Below are 21,304 nucleotides of genomic sequence, written 5' to 3'. Positions count from 1 at the left end.
GACGTCAGATCACGACCCAGCGAGATAGTACCTAAATTCAAGCTCAGATCACGTGAGTGCTCGTTAACTTTTTTTATGTATAATATGTATACATTTATATTTATAGTATCGTCCAACGTGATCTGACGTCAGATCTCGTGGGTCTATCTGGCACGTGATTTGAGGGTACCGATACGAAATGCCACTAGCCATCAGCGCCGCACTTCTGGTGAAAAAAACATCCCTGGAGATAGTGCTTAAATCCAAGCTCAGATCACGCGAGTGCTCGTTAACTCTTTATATTTATAATATGTACGTATGTATAGAGTACATACTTGTATAGATTACCAAATAGTAGATAGGGACAGATTGGCTTCCTTCTCGACGACTTTATAATACAATTTTTTAAATCATTGAATTTGTTTTATAATAATAGATATGAATTTATAAATAAGAGTAATTTAAATAATAATTTTGTTGTACCTAACACAGAATACTGTACATGATATGCCTTAATATTCATAATAATATGTGTAACTCAATTGACCATTCTGTTTGTTCGGCCAAGATGAAATGTGCGGTTAAAAATGCTGTGGGTGAAAAGCATGACACTCTTACAAATTACATGCCCATAACAAAACAATTTATATAATTTCAAGAATCGTGAAACATATTGTGTAATGTATTTGTGCAACCATTAAAAATTTCTTTGTCAGTAACTGTAATTAAAAATTTTATTGAGCGTATATTTGATTGAATAATTGTGCAGTAACGCCTTTTACAAGTCTACAAAAGTTAATGAAATCCCTAAAAGAGATGGCAGTACACTGACACATGCATGTGAAACACAAGGTAGCTATGTATAGATCCAAGGCCTACCAGAGTGACTGTGTTGCCGGCCCGCTTGAGCGCGTCGACGGCCGAGGCGTGTGGCACGTCCACCACCGACACTTCATTGACCTGCAGGATGACATCGTTGACTCGCAGTCGGCCGTCAGCCGCCGCGGCGCCTCCCGGGATCAGCTTGGTGATGTAGATGGCGGTGTCGTCGCCGATGTGCGGGTTGTCTGTTCCGCCCGCGATGCTGAACCCCAGTCCGGCACCGCCTCTCTCCAGCGAGATCTCCTCATACTCCCACTCGCCTTCGCCATTCACCTGCTGCACAGAACACGATACTCATTCAGGGATTGTATCTGGAGACTGGGTAAAACATTGTTGAACAGTGTTTCAGTGGCATCTGCAATTACTCATCTCAATTACTCTGGAATTACCTACTCTATGACGTGTTAAAATGAGCGCTAACCATAAAAAAGAGACTGGCTCCATTACTAACATTCCTCGAAGATTACGACAAAAATGATAACACAGTTGAAAGTATCGTAGCAGAGTTTAAGATATTGGAAGTATGACAAGTCTGAAAATGTTTTGTCTCTGATACTGACCCCGAACGGCATCCCCTTGAACAGGAGTAGCCTAGTTGAAATAAAAAAAGGGAGATTTCTGCAGAGAGGGGGATGTTGTGGCGCGTGGTACGCCTTGATTATTACAATTATGATTAGTCTTTAAATGGAAAACGTTGACAATTTCAAGTAAAACAGTGTATTTGAATTTGCACAATGCTATTGAAAAAAAAAAAACTATACTGATATTGAGTGGGCTTATTGTGATATGATATGCAGAGAGCTGTTGCTCTCTAGCTTAGCGAGTTCAGAATTGGACTGATTCGAGTGGCTATGGACCACTGTGTCATATGATCAATAAACAAATAATATAAAAAGAACCAAGGCCATAATATGAACTGAAAATGGTACCTGAAAGAATTAATATACCTTTCAAATGTATACAGTGTATAATTTTTTATTTCCAAATTTTTACTTCACACGTGTATTACTACCTGGAAGTTTGCATGTATCAGCTCTTGTACATATCTTGTATATATCAGTGACATGAGCACGTGTTGAACTCCAGTCCGGTACCTACCACTCCCATCCAGCAAACTCTCCTCATATCTTTCCTAACCCTTTATCTTTTTCACAATACACAAGAACCAAGTTATGGAATGGTTATGTGTGTTAACAGCTGGGAATCCACGACACTGACGTGTTTATCCCGTTGATAAACCTGGGCTTTTTAGACACGAGCGGTGAAACTAATAGGGAAAGAAGTGTCCATATTAAATTGGGCTTTCTGACTGTTGTGACACTGTTCAAACTTACTCCGTAAACAGCCAACCGTTAAAACTATTCCACCTCAAAAAGGGCCTTCATTTCATAACAAATAATTTTAATAATTTTTGTTGCTTTAAATGTAATTTGGCTAGTCTTTGTCATTTATGATATTGACCAATACACGTCTTCTATAAATACATAATGGTATTTTTGAAAAGTGTTCATTTTATCATAAGTTTCATTGACTGATGATCTTTTTCAAGAAACACTCTCTTAATATTCTTTAACATTGAATAAGTTATATTTAAAAATATCCTCTTTCGCTTAGTATGTAGTGCATTGTATCATTTACATCTGTAATGCCCGTGAAATGCGGCGGCGTACCTACATCAATTCTCGACCGACGCGGCTGAACAATGAAAGTCGGCACAAATCATAAACCGGAAATAAAAGTGTTGTGAATGCGCATCAGCATGACCGGGGCGGCGCGCGCAACAATGCGGGCAACAATAGCCGCAATCATTCACATTTGCACTACCTGGCCTGTCACAAGCTCCGGCCGCAATGAGACCGCGGATTTAATTTCGCTCTGGAATTTATGTCACTTTAAGGGAGCTATTTGTTTCGCCTTTCCGTGATAAAACGTCAGCCCGCTGAGAACGACGCGCCGCCCGAGCCGGGCCAGGACGTGAAATACATTCTCGCTCACACAATAGCCACAGCCTTTATGGTATTTCAGATCCTTCTTCATCACACTTCAATGTTTCACAGTATAACGGCTTGGTTTGACGAATTCCCTACAAATACTAAGTTGGACAAATAAGCTATCTTTATGTTTACTTAAAGATCAATTTAATTGTTTATTAGTGGATTTTTATGGGTTGTAAATTATCCCTTCACTTTTAAGAGACCCTACAATGTACTCCTAACTTGTAAATAATGTCAGGCCTGGCATCTTAAATACATAGAAATGTGAGTTGTCCCACCATAAGTACATCTTCGAACTGAAAAAATAAAAATACTTTTATGAATTTCACTACTTGACGTGGTGCTTGATACTTGGACCGAGCATTAAAAATTAATTCAAGTATAAAGCAGTGGTTCGCATGATTTCAAGTTTTTTTTATAGCTTATATTAATGGAAAAGGTTTCTTTTTAATATGGATAAAACATTTAAGAAATAGATACATTTAGTGTTACATTAAAGTTTATTTTATCATTACAAGTCCTCCTTGTGGTCAAATCGATCATTAATGGGCATGAATGAGTGTCTCGTACTGTATACAACATGTTCAGAAGACAGCATGCATTTACCAGTATATTTATTTATCCAATTTTATTTCGATGGGAAAAATTCCGAATCAACTCCTAGCTGTAATACAAATTAGTTAACTCTATCGCACGCAAAATATATTTACCAAGCATGTATTACGACAGCGAAATTAATTTCAACAGATCCATGTATTTGCATTGATATGTGTATATACCTACAAGATGAGGATTCAAACCAGTTAACTAAATTTAAGAGTAGAAATTAAGATTATTTTTTATACCGTTTCCAAGAATCACGATTGCACATGTGGAATCGCCCGCCCCCGCCACGACGCCCACCGTTGAACAGATATCAACTACCTCGAGGGAATTCTGTGTTAATGTCGAATGGAAGTAAACAATGCAAATCTATAATTTTTTATCAGAATTTTGCTTTTATTTGAAAATTTTTTCGTAACAATAAAATGGATGAAACACTATGTAGTTTGATACTAAAAGTATTAGTGAACTTTTGCGTTTCCGACAGTCATTGTTCGCAGAACTCACACCCATAAAATCCTGAAATATGTGTGTGCAATGTGTGAGTAAGAAGGCCCAATATATCTGTGAACATTATAACTACACTAATTTTCAATTGATTCAACTTAAACTTCATACACTTACATATGACTTGATTAAGTTCGTAAGAATGTCAATATAGCAATCACTTGAGTTGTGTTTACATCTTTATTTCAATTAAACCATAAAACATACCTGAAGTAATAAGTCAGAGACAATTTACGATAATGTTTGTTTTTACATTTGTATAGTATCTTGTAGGGATTCAAGATAACGAACAACACATTTTGTGGAGTATACAGTATGAGTTAAAAGTATGGAAACGATCTGTTTAGTATTTTTATGGATATGATAGAGGGATGGAACTCGAGACACCTATCTAGGAAATAGAAGTGAACTTTTTAGTCGCTGTTAGAACTTTGCCTATTTCCCCAAAATGGGATTTTGGGGGTGGGGAGGGCGGCTCAAAATTTGTAAAGGTAGACCTATTAAGTAATACCTCATTTGAAAGTTCTCATTTGTTTTTAGTCGTTTTATTGCTTAACGTTTAATTGTACAGTGCTACTTGAAAGGTCTTGATCTTGACATAAGAAGAAGAACAGTGGAAACTAGAGCCGTCTATCTCAACCCAGTACAAATGGCAGCTCATTAAAATTAATGAAGTTAAATTTTATCTTGATCTTGATACGTCAAAAACTACACAGAGCGTATCCATACTTTTAACTCACACTGTATAATAATAACATAGCGAACATACATTCTCGTTTAAGCGCAGATATACGATAATATCGAGTTATTATGAGAGAATATGTTTGTTTTTTGTATGTAATTTTTAACAAATTGCAATCATATCAAGTGCAAGTTTCTAGACATCACTTTGTATGTTGCACACCATCCGTCTTGTACGAACTAATAATCGAATCTAAAATGCGCTTTCAGTTTTACATTTCGAGATGAGTGGGCGCCCTAAATAAAATCTACCTTTCTTAAAATGTACCGGAAGGGATATGTTCAGTCGGCCCGGATAGGGGGGGGGGGTGAGAGGGGACCGTATCCCGCCGATGACAAGATGCATAATACGATATACAACGCACTATTGAGTTCCCTTGGAAACCAGCAATGGATTAAACCACCACAGACCGACCCCACGAGAACGCACCACCGGCATGCACACGAATATTACCCGTCCCTCTGTGCAGCGCGGCATCATGGTTGGTTGCCCAATTAGTGTAATGGATCCGACAGCCATCAGGGGTTTTTACCAGACTAGGCCTTCGTGTTATGTTTGGTTCTGTAATCAATTAAGTGTCATTCAATCAGTGTCAGTGATACGCTGTCATAACAGTTCTGTGACTAATATACAGTTCTCGTCATACTCAATGAAGTTTTAATACTCAGATAATGAATTATGCAACATATTCCTCCTCCCCATCACTCAAGAGCATTCAAATTATATTTTATAGCCAAGTAGGCTGTCATGGACTAGACCTGTTTACCTAATTATGTAAAAAAGCTAATTGGACAGTTAAATCCATGTTTATATACAACAAATGTTGTTGCTTAAGAAGTTATTACAAGTTTTATACTGTAGTATTTACAAATACATATACCGATTGATAAGTCTCATTTTATTCTCCAATAGTTTAACAACCACGACGTGTCACATAAAAGAATTCGCTGAGGTTGTAAGCAAACTTTCAAATATTCTCGAGATGTCCTGCGGGCAGAGGGAGACAATCAAACGAAAAAAATGTTTATATCCCCCCGGTATACATAATGAATATGTGTCAGTAGGCTATACCTAATGATAAACTTCAACGACGCTCAGCCAAATTCCATGGTTGAGCATGCAACATCATATAACTTATTCTTGTCTATTTATAAATTTGACGTCTCAGATGGAATCTTTCTTGATGTGTCTTGCAACATAATACATACACATTATTGATCATTAAGTTAGGTTTCATAGCAGTGTTTAAATAATAAGAGTGTACACTCTTTTATTGTTACTCTATGCCTCACACTGTCACCAGGACTATGTGCATGGGTTAGCGTAATTGGGTTACACGAGTTAATAATATGTCATATGATACAACATCATATGATTTTAATCAGTTTGTTTACAAATTTAATTAATTACGGTACTCTACTATTTTTTCGTTGGCATCGTGGTCACCCATGCCACCAAACTAAAAATGTTCGCTAATGCTCTGTCAATTCTTGTGGAGTGAAATATACCATCATCGAACTCAGCGTTGACACTACATGGTATTTCAAAATTACGCGTTACAAAAACACATATATGATAGAAATGGTCAAGTATAAAATAATTCAATCGTAAAATGTACGGGCACTGTGGTGTTACATAGTGGTAACATGCTCGCCCGGGGCAAGTTAAGAAACCCGGGTTCGAGTCCAGGCGGAGCAAATACATTTGAATGTCTACTGAAAATTATATATATATATATATATATATATATATATATATATATATATATATATATATATATATATTATAAGAATACTGAAGCTTTTGATAGTCTTATGATTTTAGAAGAATGTTTTCAGAAATATTACAGGTGCTGCTCGCTTGTACACAGAGCATCATACACGAAAAACATTCCAAGTCACGATTATCAGAAATCGATAAACATAGAAAATAATAATGATGTTAAGACAAGCAACAAAGCAAGTGACTAACGACCTCAGTTGGCATAATTTAATAAAATTATTGCATACATTAAAAAACCAACTGTTATCATAATATAAGTATCAATATTGATCAGCTGTTTTAAGATTTGTACACAGATATTTAAAAACGATGTAATTGATTTCGAGTAAATATCAACCTCTCTATTCCAATTAATGGACTTCTGAGCTCATTATAGTGTACTGTAGTTATTTTCTATCGTTTTATAGTACATTACGAGGTTAAATCAACGTAGTACTAAAATTTTTGTATTGAAATGGGTCAATTTCTATAGTTTTATTGATTTTTATCAAATAACTCATTTTAAAGTTATTTATTTTCGAAATTTTTAAATAGCCTCCGTTTTGTTCGTGTATGTAATATTAAGTATCTAAGATGTACATTGATAACGTCGTTAAACTTACAAGTTTGTACTTGAAATCGCAAAACAGTTTATAGGTACAAACTATATTTTAAAAAGCACATACAGCCAGATATACAGTAAACTAAACACGATAGGACTATACGTTACATGATGAAATATGTTTTTTTTTACCTGTATTATAACTTGGTTAAATTTTGGTCATTAATTATGGGACACCCTGTATATATGAGACTGAAAACAATGTTCAGTACGTTTTATTGTTGACCCTCAATACCACGACTTTTCTTCGATTTTCTTAACTTTTTAACTTTTCTATTCCAAAGTTTCCAAATCACTCCACATGTGATAATCCAAGACAATTTAATTCTACGCATCTAACACGGATCAGTAAACATACATAGGTGACTTCATAAAACAAATTGTAACAAAAGCAATAGGTTATGGTGGCTTGTTCAGTTCATAGAGTGCAAATAGCGTTGCACAACGCCAAAACTTTAAAATAACAATATTCGAGCAACAACAACAACGAAATTACCTTTAACAGCAACTTAATAAATACAAAATTAACAACATCAAATCAGTACGCAAAGCATACAAAAGACCTGCTGTGAATTACTGCGAATATTGAATGAATTTAATTTGTACATCCCGGCCGTACAGACAAAGCGGCAAAGCAGCAAGGCCAACAATCGACTGTCTGTCGCGGCAGATTACTGTAATGTTACCACCCCACTGTCAGGGGTTCCATTAACCTGTCAAAGAGTGGTTTCAAACTTTTCCATTTTTCACCCGGACCATCAGCGCGCCGGGCCGGTCCGGGCTATCCGCGTAGGCTAATGATCCCTCAGCACTCTTGATAAATCAGGCAGAGGTACACATTGTGGTAAAACCTTTCAGTTTACATTAGCGATGCATTTCTCTAAGAGAAAAAAACAAGACTGTTATCATCATACCTATTTAATATTCCAAATTATCTTAAGTTTAAACACCTATTGTTGCTTTATTTTTTAACGAAATATATTTATTTGTATACTGTATTAAATATCCTAAGCTCTACTGTAAACTTCACCTACCCTTAAAAAGTTGAAAGAATTTACTAAGTTTCATCCTATTTAATCCCATCACGGATAGTTAAATTAATAATGTGTGTTGTTCAACTGGTTTTGAATTGTTTGGATACAATTTAATATTGATGTTTAGCATTAAACGTATACTTAATAGGGCGCAGATATACAAGTAATGCTTACAGCACTATTAATCTATAATAAACGTTGTAATTACGTAAAACCTCAAAGTTACAAAAAATGATTTATTAATTCTAATTTCTAATTCTTAATAACAAGTTGAACTTCTATAAACCACGGATAGATTATTTTCATTATCACACACTATATTATATTAGTTGCTGCTATAAAAAATACACCCATTAAATCATGTTTTTTTTTTTTATTAAGAGTACTTTTAGTAACGAGTAACAGCACGAACTTAATAAAGACTGTTTTTGTGCTCAGTAAACTGTACGAACATTAGTTGTTACACAATACGGGTTTTCATAAACAGATGTTATATTCGTGGGATTAAGAGGCAAAGCAAAGCTGTTAAGCTCTGACATGTGTGATCTCAAAGGAATACCCAACTAGGCAGGCAGGATCTCGATAATTAATAAGTATGATGTCTCTCCTTCCCAACAGTAAGGCCAAGGCTTATAAAATACCACCAACCTGTGCCGGTCAATAGCTGCTAATTTTGCGAAGAAAGCGCACTAGAGCAATTATTGTGACAGTTTAAATTGGGGGTTATGTTGCCAGATAATGGATACTTGGAGCTGCTTGGAGGTGAGCCATCTCTCAATACAATAGCTCTGGTACATTCCTCCTGACATTCCATCCACCACTGTTCACCCTACCCTTCAGGTATGTTATCACGTAATACATTAGTCACAGGCTTTCCGATCAGTACTTTCCAATCTCAGATCACTTTTAAGAAAGGAAGGAAAGTATTGATCGATAATAACCCCTGGCCCACAGTATGGGCTTCGGTTGCGTAAAAAGAAAAACATCCCTCAAATTCAACCTCAGAACACATGAGCGCTCTGTGTGTGTACCTTTCCTTATTTCTAAGAACATAAGAGTGTGGATGCAGCCACAGGCATACTTGGCATCTTAAAAAAATTAATATTCTTTATTGTGTAGTATGACAATTTTTACAATAATTGTATTACACTCGTCAGAAAAATATGGTTTAAGTTACATATCTAATCACAATTTCTGTAGCCACTTTTAAATTACTAATCGGAAAAAAACTCACCAACCGAGTAAAAAGCTTTCTGTATAAGATAGTTATATAATAATTTTTTTGAATTTTGTAGGATCATTTTCTTCGTTCAAAAGGATGAAATCTCTTTTCAAAAACTTCATTCGGTTCCATCAGTTACCTTGGAATAATCAGAGAGGATACAAGGAAAATTATGGATGTTGTTTACACTGGACAAGTAAAATGTTGTTCAGAAGTTATTTAAAGTATTTTTAATGTACCAATTTTCGCCCTAATAGGTAAAATCTCAAATGGTGTCAGTCATTGGGAGATTTTATTACGTGTATTGCCACAGGAAGGGAAATAGGAACGTTCTGTAAAATATTAGAGTAAGTTCCAAAAACCAAATTAAAAAACACCATCCTTTTTGCTGAAATGAATCTTTTACAGCATTAATAAACATACATACAGCGTAATTCCTTAACCGAAAGTTCAAATAACTCCATTAACTTCAGCTTCCATGAAGTATAAGAGTAAAGAATTACTTCCTTCGCGAAGATGTGATTCACGACCGGGAGTATGTATTTCGAACCGCAGGATAAATTATCCTGACTTTTATTGGCTGTTATTGTAAGTCGCGTAGTGAGTGCAAAGTCCACTAACAATGCTCTTAACACCGAGAAGAAGCGATTTACTGCACTTTTATGGGCTGCTCAGCTGAGGCTCAGGCGTGACATCAAAAGTGTATTAGCGAGAGTTACATACAAAAGTGGCATCTACATCCATTACTTTCGGCACGGCGAGGCGTCTACGTCTTTATAAATCTAATCCGGTATTAATCACAATCCACGATTTGTGAGAAAACTGAAATGCCATTTTACACATTACTATACCAGCAGAACTCTGTACCGGAACTACAATAAACTAAGTCAGAATTGCGTATTCCACGCAACTTTTACGTCCTCCTCCATAATACACAGTAAAGAAGACGCTGTTAATGTTATGGTAAAACAGTGCATTTGGGTTTTCAATGATTAGTGATTTTGGGAGAAATCCAACCGTATACTCTGTCCTGAAGTAAATCTAATAATATTAAAGTAAGTTACTCCGAGGGAAAACTACCACAAAAAATTACCATGAATATATTTATTGTTTTAAGATTAAACGGATTTTATAAAAATATTTAATCTAGATACATTACATATTGGCGATAGACAAGAGAATATCAGAAATGTTCCATTATTATGTGTTAAAAAAAGTAAAACACGACGTTTCGAAAACTATTATACGTTCTCCTTTTCAGATTTCGAAACCCCTAAACTAATGTAGTGGAAAAAGGTTCTCATTTTTTGTACAATAAAATGATAGTTCACGTCCGAATTCTGATATGTTGGTCTTTTATTTTTTCGGTATACTGTTATAATATATCGTATGTTATAAAATATATTATAAAATAAAACAAGTGTATAATTTATACTGAATACGGACAAGAATTTAAGAATGTGTGAATGTAAAAGTTTATAAATATTGTAATTGATTAAATTGTATGAGATTAGTACGGTACTCGTCTAAGTTAAACGTTTTCGGCGCTGGCTAAATTTTCACTGGGGCTTATGACAGTTACTATTTGACTGTGTATACAAATTTCATACATATTCTTTTGAATTATACTTTTTTTCATCATGTTAACTTTGCATGAACATGTCATGATAAAATGTTTTTCAACGATAAACATGATTTATAAATGAATTTCATTTCATATTTTGAAGGAGTGCACTGGAGTAGAAACTTTAAATATGTCTGAGTTCTATTATAAACTGTGAGCTAGTACTCTGAAAGCCGCGGTATCGTTATGGGAATATAACTAAAAGCTTATCTTCGTGCCTGTATAAGTCACAGCTTCAGGAAGTAACATTGTCATGTATACACAATTTAGTTCCAGAACTTGACAAAAAAGTTAAGTTAATTTAAGAAGTATTTGAAATATTATTACATACATTATTCATAAGGTAAATATGTAAACCAAGACATGCTGTCATCGTACATTATCCGTCTCTTCAGACAGGGTTGCTGGCGCCATCGTCTACCAGGAAACATGTTTCTTATTCTCAGAGTGGTAAGGGTATTTTTAGAAGGATACCTTTGTAAAACAACTTAAGTATAAATATAAATAATTAATTTTTTTAATAACTGAGCTGATGCCAGGATCTATTTATTTATTTATTAGACCCTCTCTCTGTCGTCCAAATCTCCCCTTTCCTCCCCAATTAGGGTATATTGGTTGCCTAAGCTATTACTGCCAGCACAGAAATTACATAACCCGAGTTTCAACATTGTGTTTAGGCCAATTCAATACGCCTACAAAATTCATATTACGTTATGGTCTTCGTCTAATTTCACGTTACGTTACTTCAATTCTTATTTTTATTTGAAATATACTAGTTATCGCAGATGAAATGGAAAAATACAGTCATTTTTTAATTGTTCTCAGGAATCATTACGTTTAAACTTGTATTCTTCTAAAACCCGTAATCGGATCGCAATCGAATTCAATACAATCTTCATTAATAAAAGGTTAACAAGGTTGTTTTATCGGGAGTTAAGACGTCTCAGAAACTAATTCCTTCAAAACAACAATAATTGTGGTTCATTTTCAAATTAAAATTTTTCCTTTGAGGGATCACAAAATTATAAATAATTGAACAACTTGTTAGAGGAGCCTTGCATTAAAGTTTAAATGCGATCAGTTTATTGGTTTTAAGGAAATTGAAAACTAAAGTAGATGCACGCTAAAAACAAGTAAAGGGTATCTGTACTTTTTCATCCCTACTGTGTTAAAATTTCCTACTTATGATCTATAAACTAATGGGACGTTAGACAATAAGAGAAACGACATGATTGGATTTTGTAAACTTTTTGATTTCGACAAAAACATTGACAGTTAGGAGAACATAATTAATGCCGATGTCGCTCAATGGGTGTCGATAGACACCCATTAGAATTATTTACACAGTAGAAAACCTCGTAGGAGATAAATCAAACTCTCATTTTCATCATTAACCATTGTGTGACTTAGAGCTCCATAATTTCCAAAATACATGTTTCTATATTCATTTCATTTAAGTGTTGTCACTTGTTTGGGCCGGCTAGAAGTATATATGCACAAATTCTCAAACACATAAAACATATTAGATTTAAATAATCAGTTTTATACTAGGTCATTAAACTCAAATATAAAGGTAACTATTCTAATAACTTACAGTATATAATCTTGAAAATTCGACATTTCTAACTTTTCTATTTTAAATAGCTCCCAAATGTAGGTCCATCCTTCTTAGACTCACTTTATCGTCCCAAAGAACAACTTGAGAAGTTCAAAATGTTTTTATGCAATATTGTACAGCAAAAGATGTCATAAGTTGTAGAAGTATTTAATTAATAAACAATCGTGCAATTATTCACGGGAACGATAGATAAGATAGGCGACGATCACGCGTTGCCAGCGTGTTGGTTTCAACATAACATAACAGGATTACACTGTTTTGATTTTGAGTCAGAATACACTCAGATATTCAATTCTTGAAATCAAGTTAACTACCAATTAATGTATACATTTTTCTAAATATAGTGTGATTTCGATACTACCCGCAAAGTAGTAATAATACGAGTATATGACACCGATTCTACCAGGGATTTAAAATATACAAAATGACAATGCAAACTTAGTAACAGGATTTCTCCTTAAAAAAAAAAATAAAAACTTATATTAGTTTTTATATAGTAGAATAAAATATAGTCAAATATGTTTTATATAATGCATAATCGTAATAGTGAATCAAGTAAACTTAACTATGGCGCCATGTACGATTTTTACTTTAGGTTTCTTTCTACTTCCTAGCATGATAAATAGAAAGGGAGCAACGTTAGGTATAAACATAGAAAAGAAAAAAAAATAAATATGGCAGATATCCACGGCTTCCCCACGTAAGAGATATGGATGAATTACTATACATTGCACAACCTTTACATTCCAGTTACATTTCATTCTAAACAAGTTAATATACAGCTACTTTGAAGGTCGCTAGTCGTAATTCATTCAGACAAGGGCCAAAGTTATCTGAGAAGACGAAGTCCCAGTCCAAGTCATTCATTAGTCATTCAACTACTCATGTTCCACTGTCCCAATATCAGAAGAGCACCAGAAAGGCAAAGCATACAACGGTACCCGTTCCTCTGATTGCAGCTGCAAGGTCAGTCGTTCATTTTTCGACATTTACACCTCTGCCACTGTCCTAACAGCGTAAGAACGTCAGAATGGCGGTGCAGACAACGGTACCGTTCCTCTGATTGCAGCTGCAAGGTCAGTCGTTCATTTTTCGACATTTACACCTCTGCCACTGTCCTAACAGCGTAAGAACGTCAGAATGGCGGTGCAGACAACGGTACCGTTCCTCTGATTGCAGCTGCAAGGTCAGCCGTTCATTTTTCGACATTTACACCTCTAGTAAGAACATCAGAATGGCGAGGCATGCAACGGTACCGTTCCTCAGCTACTACTGGCGCAGTGGGGCAAGGTCATTCATTCATTGGAACCAGCAGAGCGGCACGTGGCCTTGAGTTCTTATCTTCCGCTGTGCGTGCCGCTGTCAGCTGATATCGCTAGTTACACACAGATGAGATAGCAACACGAGTGTTTGCTGATAAAGCACATGACAGGTAATGCTATATATAGTCTCGTTTCTATTTGAGCTAAACACGGTAAAAAGCTGTTTGTTTTAAAACATGTTTTACTGTAAATGATGACAGTACTATTGAATTTGTCTGCATACACACTGATCCATGATATGAAATAAACATCGGATATGATTTATAGAGCACAGCGTGGATCAAATTTAGTATTTAAACCGTAATAAAAACTTGTTTATACAGGTTTGTCATATACGTAGTACAGGTAGTTTAATGTGTATTAACATAAATAAATAATGTTTTAAATTTATAATGTTTTTGACTGAATTTGATTAAAATATGATTATTACGTATACAGGGTATTTCAGGCAAATTTAATATAGTTTAAATTGGGACCTTTGGATGGATATTCTTGAATCGTTACCATACTCCCTTTTTGGTTTTCTTAGTGCTAAAGTACTTTAGTGCTGCTTCCGAAATGGCAGGATAATCTATATGGGATGGGTTCGGGGATAGGGACCACCTCCTCTCAAGATCCATGTGGAAGGGGGAACTTGGTCTCCTTGGAGGAAAGGGAAGCCTTCTACCAGCATTTACAGTAAAAGCAGTCAGAGGGTGGGTCGCCCTTACGTCTAGGCTAGCAACAGCCCTTTACACTTAGAGAACCCCACCAATTCAAACAGCTATCTCCCGCAGTAGACAAAACCCATCGATCTACCCTTACACTCCAATCACTGGACATTTGCGGTTAGCGATGTGCCGCTGCTTGACATACCATAAAGTTGCCCAGACTTAAGTAACATATCGGTTTTTGGAGTACCCAGTGTCAACTAGAAGGGAAAAACCAGCCAGAAGTGAACCCACATGGATGTGGATAGGCATACCACTCACTCTTGTAATTATCTTCGGCTGACACCTTTTTACTGTGTTCTATTCCTTATTTAATTAACTTTTGTTGTGGTAATTATCACCTAAAATTAAACGTTTCGTTCGTTCGGGAGTATTCCACAACGGCATAATTTCTTGACACGCCACTCCGATGCTAGTTGTACACAGCACCAGTATTGTAAATAACCACTGTGTATGTATGCCCTATTGCACCGGTAGGAGCCGAGGTACGGTATCTCTGACTGCAGCTGCCGAGCATCTTTCTTGTTTAACTCTGGTTGGAGGTGGCACCCACTCGTTCGACCTAGGAATATGATTGATAGAACCTACGTAATAATTTATATGTATACCCTTTTCAATAATTCAGTGATGTCCCTCCTGTGATACTAATTCATATACAAGGTTACACAAGTAGTCGCAATACGGAGGCTGCAGCTTATAAGCAGCACTTTTCTGGGTACTTCAACTGGGTTATTCATGTTGTATGGTACCTTTTATGTGGTGCTGCGTCCTTATATCTACGCTGTGAGCAACTAACCACAAACCGCGCTGCACAATACTTGCTCAGTTTTTGAAGGCATTACTTCCGTAGTAGTTAAATCACGGAGCACACTATTGATATTCCGTTCTTTATATTGATTAGAAAATGTAAGCAGTTCTGAAATCAGCAAGTGTTCTGAGACGATTATAGTATATTGATTCAGTACGTATCTGATTTCGCAAGAGTTAAGGAAGATGAATATTATTAATTTTTTTAACTATTCGTTGCAATAATCTCTAGTTTGTAACAGCGGAACGATAGCAATGTCCACATCCTTATCCATCCACTATTCCACCAGTCAAACACGCCTTTTTTCTATCCATGGTAGAGCGCTTTTGAATCTTGAGCGTCAAGTTCGTTCAGCAGAGCGTAAACACGTGTAGTGAGAAACACGTGATCGTGGAAAACAATTTTGCGCTGCGTTGAATATTAAACACGGAACACCTGGCCGCGTTACGTACGGTAATTACGCAGCGTTTACTTTACTGTAGTTTGAGGAAAACGCGCCTTAGACTGTGGCAGGGGCGTCGGATCGACACTGATGAGGAACACCATGGTCTTTTAAAGACGTGGCGACCTGTCCGCGATAAACACACAAATTCAGGATCTAAAACCATGTACGTGATGCAGGAAAAGGGATGTATTTCGTGGGCATCAGCACCACCCTTCTTATCATGTCTTACTATTTAAATTCCTTATTCCACGGTATCCGTTTATTACACAATAACAAATATGTTCCTCGCCTATTACCTCAATTTGCCCTTATCCAAGTTGAACAAGGAAGTAGCAGCTACAAAACCTGGCATTGGTCGAGGCTGGGATCTCGTGAATCCAATTGGAATTGAATTGTCGATGATTATTTGTCGGAATTGATGGCTGTTAGAAACATTAACTTTGAATATTTAGTGACATCAATACTATAGTGATTAAAGGAAATAGATTTAATATGAAAATGACACCAATTCTGTAAAAATTGGCCAGCCCTCAAGCTACTGACTCGCACAACACAATTCCAACAGTTTTTAAATTTTCATTTTTATTTATAGAAAACAATCTTTTTTTATTATAAACTTTTTTCTCACAGCTTCTATATCTACAGTTGCATAACAAGATAGGTGGGAAAATTGAACACTAGTTTAAAGGTCTACAACAGGCCCTATTATTATGTATTTCGGGATAAAAAATAGTCAATTTGCAATTTATTAAATTAGATTGAAACTACTCGAAAGCCACTATATTTCGTATTTGTCGAAATGGGATGGTAGCTAAATCATAAAAATAGCAAACCATCAATGTTTACTGGTCACAATTTGTAGGTTAATGCGCTTAAACCAACCAACTTACGTTGGTAAACACATTTTCATCAGAGAATAATATAAGAGACAGCAATGTGATCATTTTAGTCACGCGTGCAATGACGCTGATGCAATTATTATTTCTGTTCTTAACTGTTGGTTTTGAGAATATCAAGCTATAGATAATACGCGAGATGTAAACATTTATTGTTTGGTTTTCAATCCTTAGCTACCAAAGATATAGATTCCTTTCTTGACGAAATGTTACGAAACGGGACTAGTATTAAACTGACAGTGGACAAACTTAGGTCGTAATTTATATTATGATTACTTCAGGCACTTACTGATCTTCTTTAGTTTAGAAACAAGTATTGTGACAATTAAGAGTTACACCAATACTCAGTCCATTCAGCTATTTCAACTCGACATAATACTGAATAATACAACTTAACGAAATATTACATATTGTACATTTTTATTACAATTTTAACAAATGACAGATTTTGACTATGACATCCAAAATTGGGGTCTACATAAGAAAGGCACTAAGAAGCGTACTTGCAGCTGTTGTCGTGATAATGCAGGCCGTGACATAGGCTACCTCACACTCCAGACGGATAATCGAACATGATTGATATGACCTTGTCGCGTTATCTGTGAACCCGCGCCTCTGATCATGCGTGGAATGGGCACGAGGTATCGTTTTATCGTCAAATCAGTTTACTTGTTCAAGTTAAATTACTGCTATCAATGATTAAATTCCAAGATTACAAACGATTGGCGCGGCTCACAAAACAAGCGTTTTCGATTGTTGTCTAAATATCGCTCAAGTATGGCTTGTTTTAAATATTTAATTAACGAATAACAATAAAATACCGTTAAAAACTTATTGATAAACTAAGCATCCGTTATCCTATAAAATAGAGCTATGTCTTTAATTTTATGCCATAAAATAAACATAAAATATGAAGAATCACGTTCAAAATTAGTTCAACATTTTCACGTAGTAACCTAACGCCTCTTCCTTGCCCAACCGTATCGTTCGATGTTGTAAAGGGCATTTAAACTGAGTTTTGAGAAGATTTGGGTATTTTCTTAAAAATATTATATGTTTAAAATTAATTGGACATGAAAATATCACAATAATAGTTTGAGGTTTTAACAGCTAAATAGCTTCAGAATAACCATATCAGCAAATAGTTTCAGGTTTATTTCACATTTGACCAGTTTTTGACATACACAATACATACAAAACACTGTAGGATATAAAACGTTTAAAAGTCTGTTGTCTTCCCATCCTTACTGTTTATCTTCTTTGGATTATTTCAAAGTTTTATTTGTTATGCTAAATATTGCAAAGCCTACAAAACAAAACAACGCATATCTTAACTAAAACACCTAAGTTATAATTAGTTCTTCTTCAGAAATATTGTAATGCAACTTATTAATGTTGTGGACTCGAAACAACTGGACAAAAATACACCACAAAAAATCAGAACCTCGGATCGTAGACATAATTTGTTTTCTGCCACTAAAATCAGAATACAATGGGGAGTTACCGTTTTAAAGTTAAAAGTAGTAGTAAGATTTCGACAAACTCACAATATTTAGAATATACACGCTAAAAAGTTAACTCGATAGAGAGATCTGCATCAGTTGACAGGGAAATAATCATTACATAAATCATATAATTTATATATAAGCTAAATAAGGTAGCAGAGTGACTTACGTGCTTATTATCTGTTCCCAATAAAGGTGTGTGCGCCTGAAAACAAACAAGCCCATTAGTCAGCAAGAAATTACAAGATAACAACAGAATGATAATAACACTCAAGCCATGTAAAAAGCCAACAAAACAAAGCAACAACTAGTTGAACATATAAGCGGAATATTCTGGATATCTGAGAGCAACGTCCATTGAATGACACCGATTATAAATAGTAGTTTCTGTGAAAATGTTCACTACCTCGTTACAACAAGAATATGATTTCAAATCCTTCACCAAATTAATATATTCGGAATACTAATAACAAGGCAATGTTTAATATTTGTGAGAGTGCACTATGTTATGCTATTGTTGACTCGTATAACTTTGCCTGTTTTAACATAGTTAAATATAAACCCCTGCGTTGTGTATAATATAAGTTACTCGTACACAGACCCAGATTAATTATTATTGACACTAAAGTATAACCTGTTTTAACTAGGTTCAGTATTGACCCTTAGTTGTATATAATACACGTTACTCGTACGTAGACCAAGATTAATTATTATTGACCCTAAGTATAACCTGTTTTAACTAGGTTCAGTATTGACCCTTAGTTCTATATAATACACGTTACTCGTACGTAGACCAAGATTAATTATTATTGACCCTAAGTATAATCTGTTTTAACTAGGTTCAGTATTGACCCTTAGTTGTATATAATACACGTTACTCGTACGTAGACCAAGATCAATTATTATTGACCCTAAGTATAATCTGTTTTAACTAGGTTTAGTATTGACCCTTAGTTGTATATAATACACGTTACTCGTACGTAGACCAAGATTAATTATTATTGACCCTAAGTATAATCTGTTTTAACTAGGTTTAGTATTGACCCTTAGTTGTGTATAATACAAGTTACTCGTACGTAGACCAAGATTAATTATTATTGACACTAGGTATAATCTGTTTTAACTAGGTTCAGTATCGACCCTCAGTTGTGTATAATACAAGTTACTCGTACGTACACCCAGATTAATTATTATTGACCCTAAGTATAATCTGTTTTAACTAGGTTCAGTATTGACCCTTAGTTGTATATAATACACGTTACTCGTACGTAGACCAAGATTAATTATTATTGACCCTAAGTATAATCTGTTTTAACTAGGTTTAGTATTGACCCTTAGTTGTATATAATACACGTTACTCGTACGTAGACCAAGATTAATTATTATTGACCCTAAGTATAATCTGTTTTAACTAGGTTCAGTATTGACCCTTAGTTGTATATAATACACGTTACTCGTACGTAGACCAAGATTAATTATTATTGACCCTAAGTATAACCTGTTTTAACTAGGTTCAGTATTGACCCTTAGTTGTATATAATACACGTTACTCGTACGTAGACCAAGATTAATTATTATTGACACTAAGTATAATCTGTTTTAACTAGGTTCAGTATCGACCCTTAGTTGTGTATAATACAAGTTACTCGTACGTACACCCAGATTAATTATTATTGACCCTAAGTATAATCTGTTTTAAGTAGGTTCAGTATTGACCCTTAGTTGTATATAATACACGTTACTCGTACGTAGATCAAGATTAATTATTATTGACCCTAAGTATAATCTGTTTTAACTAGGTTCAGTATTGACCCTTAGTTGTGTATAATACAAGTTACTCGTACGTACACCCAGATTAATTATTATTGACCCTAAGTATAATCTGTTTAACTAGGTTCAGTATCGACCCTTAGTTGTGTATAATACAAGTTACTCGTACACAGACCCAGATTAATTATTATTGACAATAAGTATAACCTGTTTTAACTAGGTTCTGTATCGACCCTTAGTTGTGTATAATAGCTACAAATTATTAACACATAGTCCCACTTAGGAAATATTTTTTTTATGTAACAAAATTTGCAATTCTTGATGTTATTTTTTTCGATCTCCATTGTGACTTCTAATCAGAACCTGTAATTTTATATCTAATCTGTTTCAGAAACAATTTTAACGCTAATCCTACTGTAGATTCTATAACATGTTAAAGGCTCGTTATACTCAGCCAAGAACAAAGTACTATTTATAAATCGAAGTAGCGAAAAATGTAAAAAGAGTATATAGGTACTGTAAATCATAAGCAAGTAATTTTCATCGTAAACAAAATAACGTAGAAAAATAACTAATTAAGAAGAAAGAACGATATTTATCTACTTCAGATTCTAAAGCTTCCGGTAGAGATCAAATTAATGAAAACACCTGTACACCTTGTAATACGTAAACAATTCGCCCCTTATTCTTGGGAAGAAACACGGAAGTGCAATAAACTGAGGTGAAAACAAAGGTGAGGCGCGAGATTAATTACCGGGTTTAGAACGCGATAATTAATTAACAAAGAAAGTGGGTGAGCGGTGACTAATTGCAGCAGTTCGCCGGGGAACTACTGTACCTGCATCGCTGACGTTGTATGCACGTCTGGCGTACTTAGAAATACTCATAAACTGACAACAACCGCTGTAGTTACATTAGTTACATACACTTCGAACCGGAATATCATGGATTAGTTACTTTCATCATCTGGTGTATGTTTCTTGTTGTATTGCTATATGCACGCTATATTTATTTATAAAATCTTCTGCAATAGTGTGATTTCCTTGGAAAAGCTTTTACAATTTCTTGATTTCCATGCCTGCGGCATAAACAGTCTCGGGTGATCAATAGCTGAGCTTACGAAGCCTCCTTCGTCTACTCAGTTCAAAATTGCCCACAGCCCAAGAACAATCTAACCTGGCTTCAAAATCTTCCCACCCCGACCCGCTGACCTCTCACCACTGATTCCATCTCCTCAGTATTTGTGCTGTCTTAAATCCT

General features: G+C 35.2%; 1 protein-coding gene across 1 annotated transcript in view; it reads right to left on the bottom strand.

Moving 5' to 3' along the window:
* LOC124362458 (disks large 1 tumor suppressor protein-like) overlaps positions 1-21,304 on the bottom strand; it is a 713,149-nt gene that overhangs the window by 102,496 nt on the left and 589,349 nt on the right. The window contains exons 6-7 of the mRNA XM_046816976.1: positions 18,444-18,479; positions 859-1,137 (exon numbers count right to left, since the gene is read on the bottom strand). Coding sequence (XP_046672932.1) covers positions 859-1,137; positions 18,444-18,479 — 315 coding nt within the window. The remainder of the gene's footprint in view (positions 1-858; positions 1,138-18,443; positions 18,480-21,304) is intronic.

The sequence above is a fragment of the Homalodisca vitripennis genome, chromosome 5, assembly GCF_021130785.1.
Source record: "Homalodisca vitripennis isolate AUS2020 chromosome 5, UT_GWSS_2.1, whole genome shotgun sequence".
NCBI classification, from domain to species: domain Eukaryota; kingdom Metazoa; phylum Arthropoda; class Insecta; order Hemiptera; family Cicadellidae; genus Homalodisca; species Homalodisca vitripennis.
The sequence above is the reverse complement of the archived record's forward strand: the minus strand, read 5'-3'. Positions and strand labels throughout refer to the sequence as shown.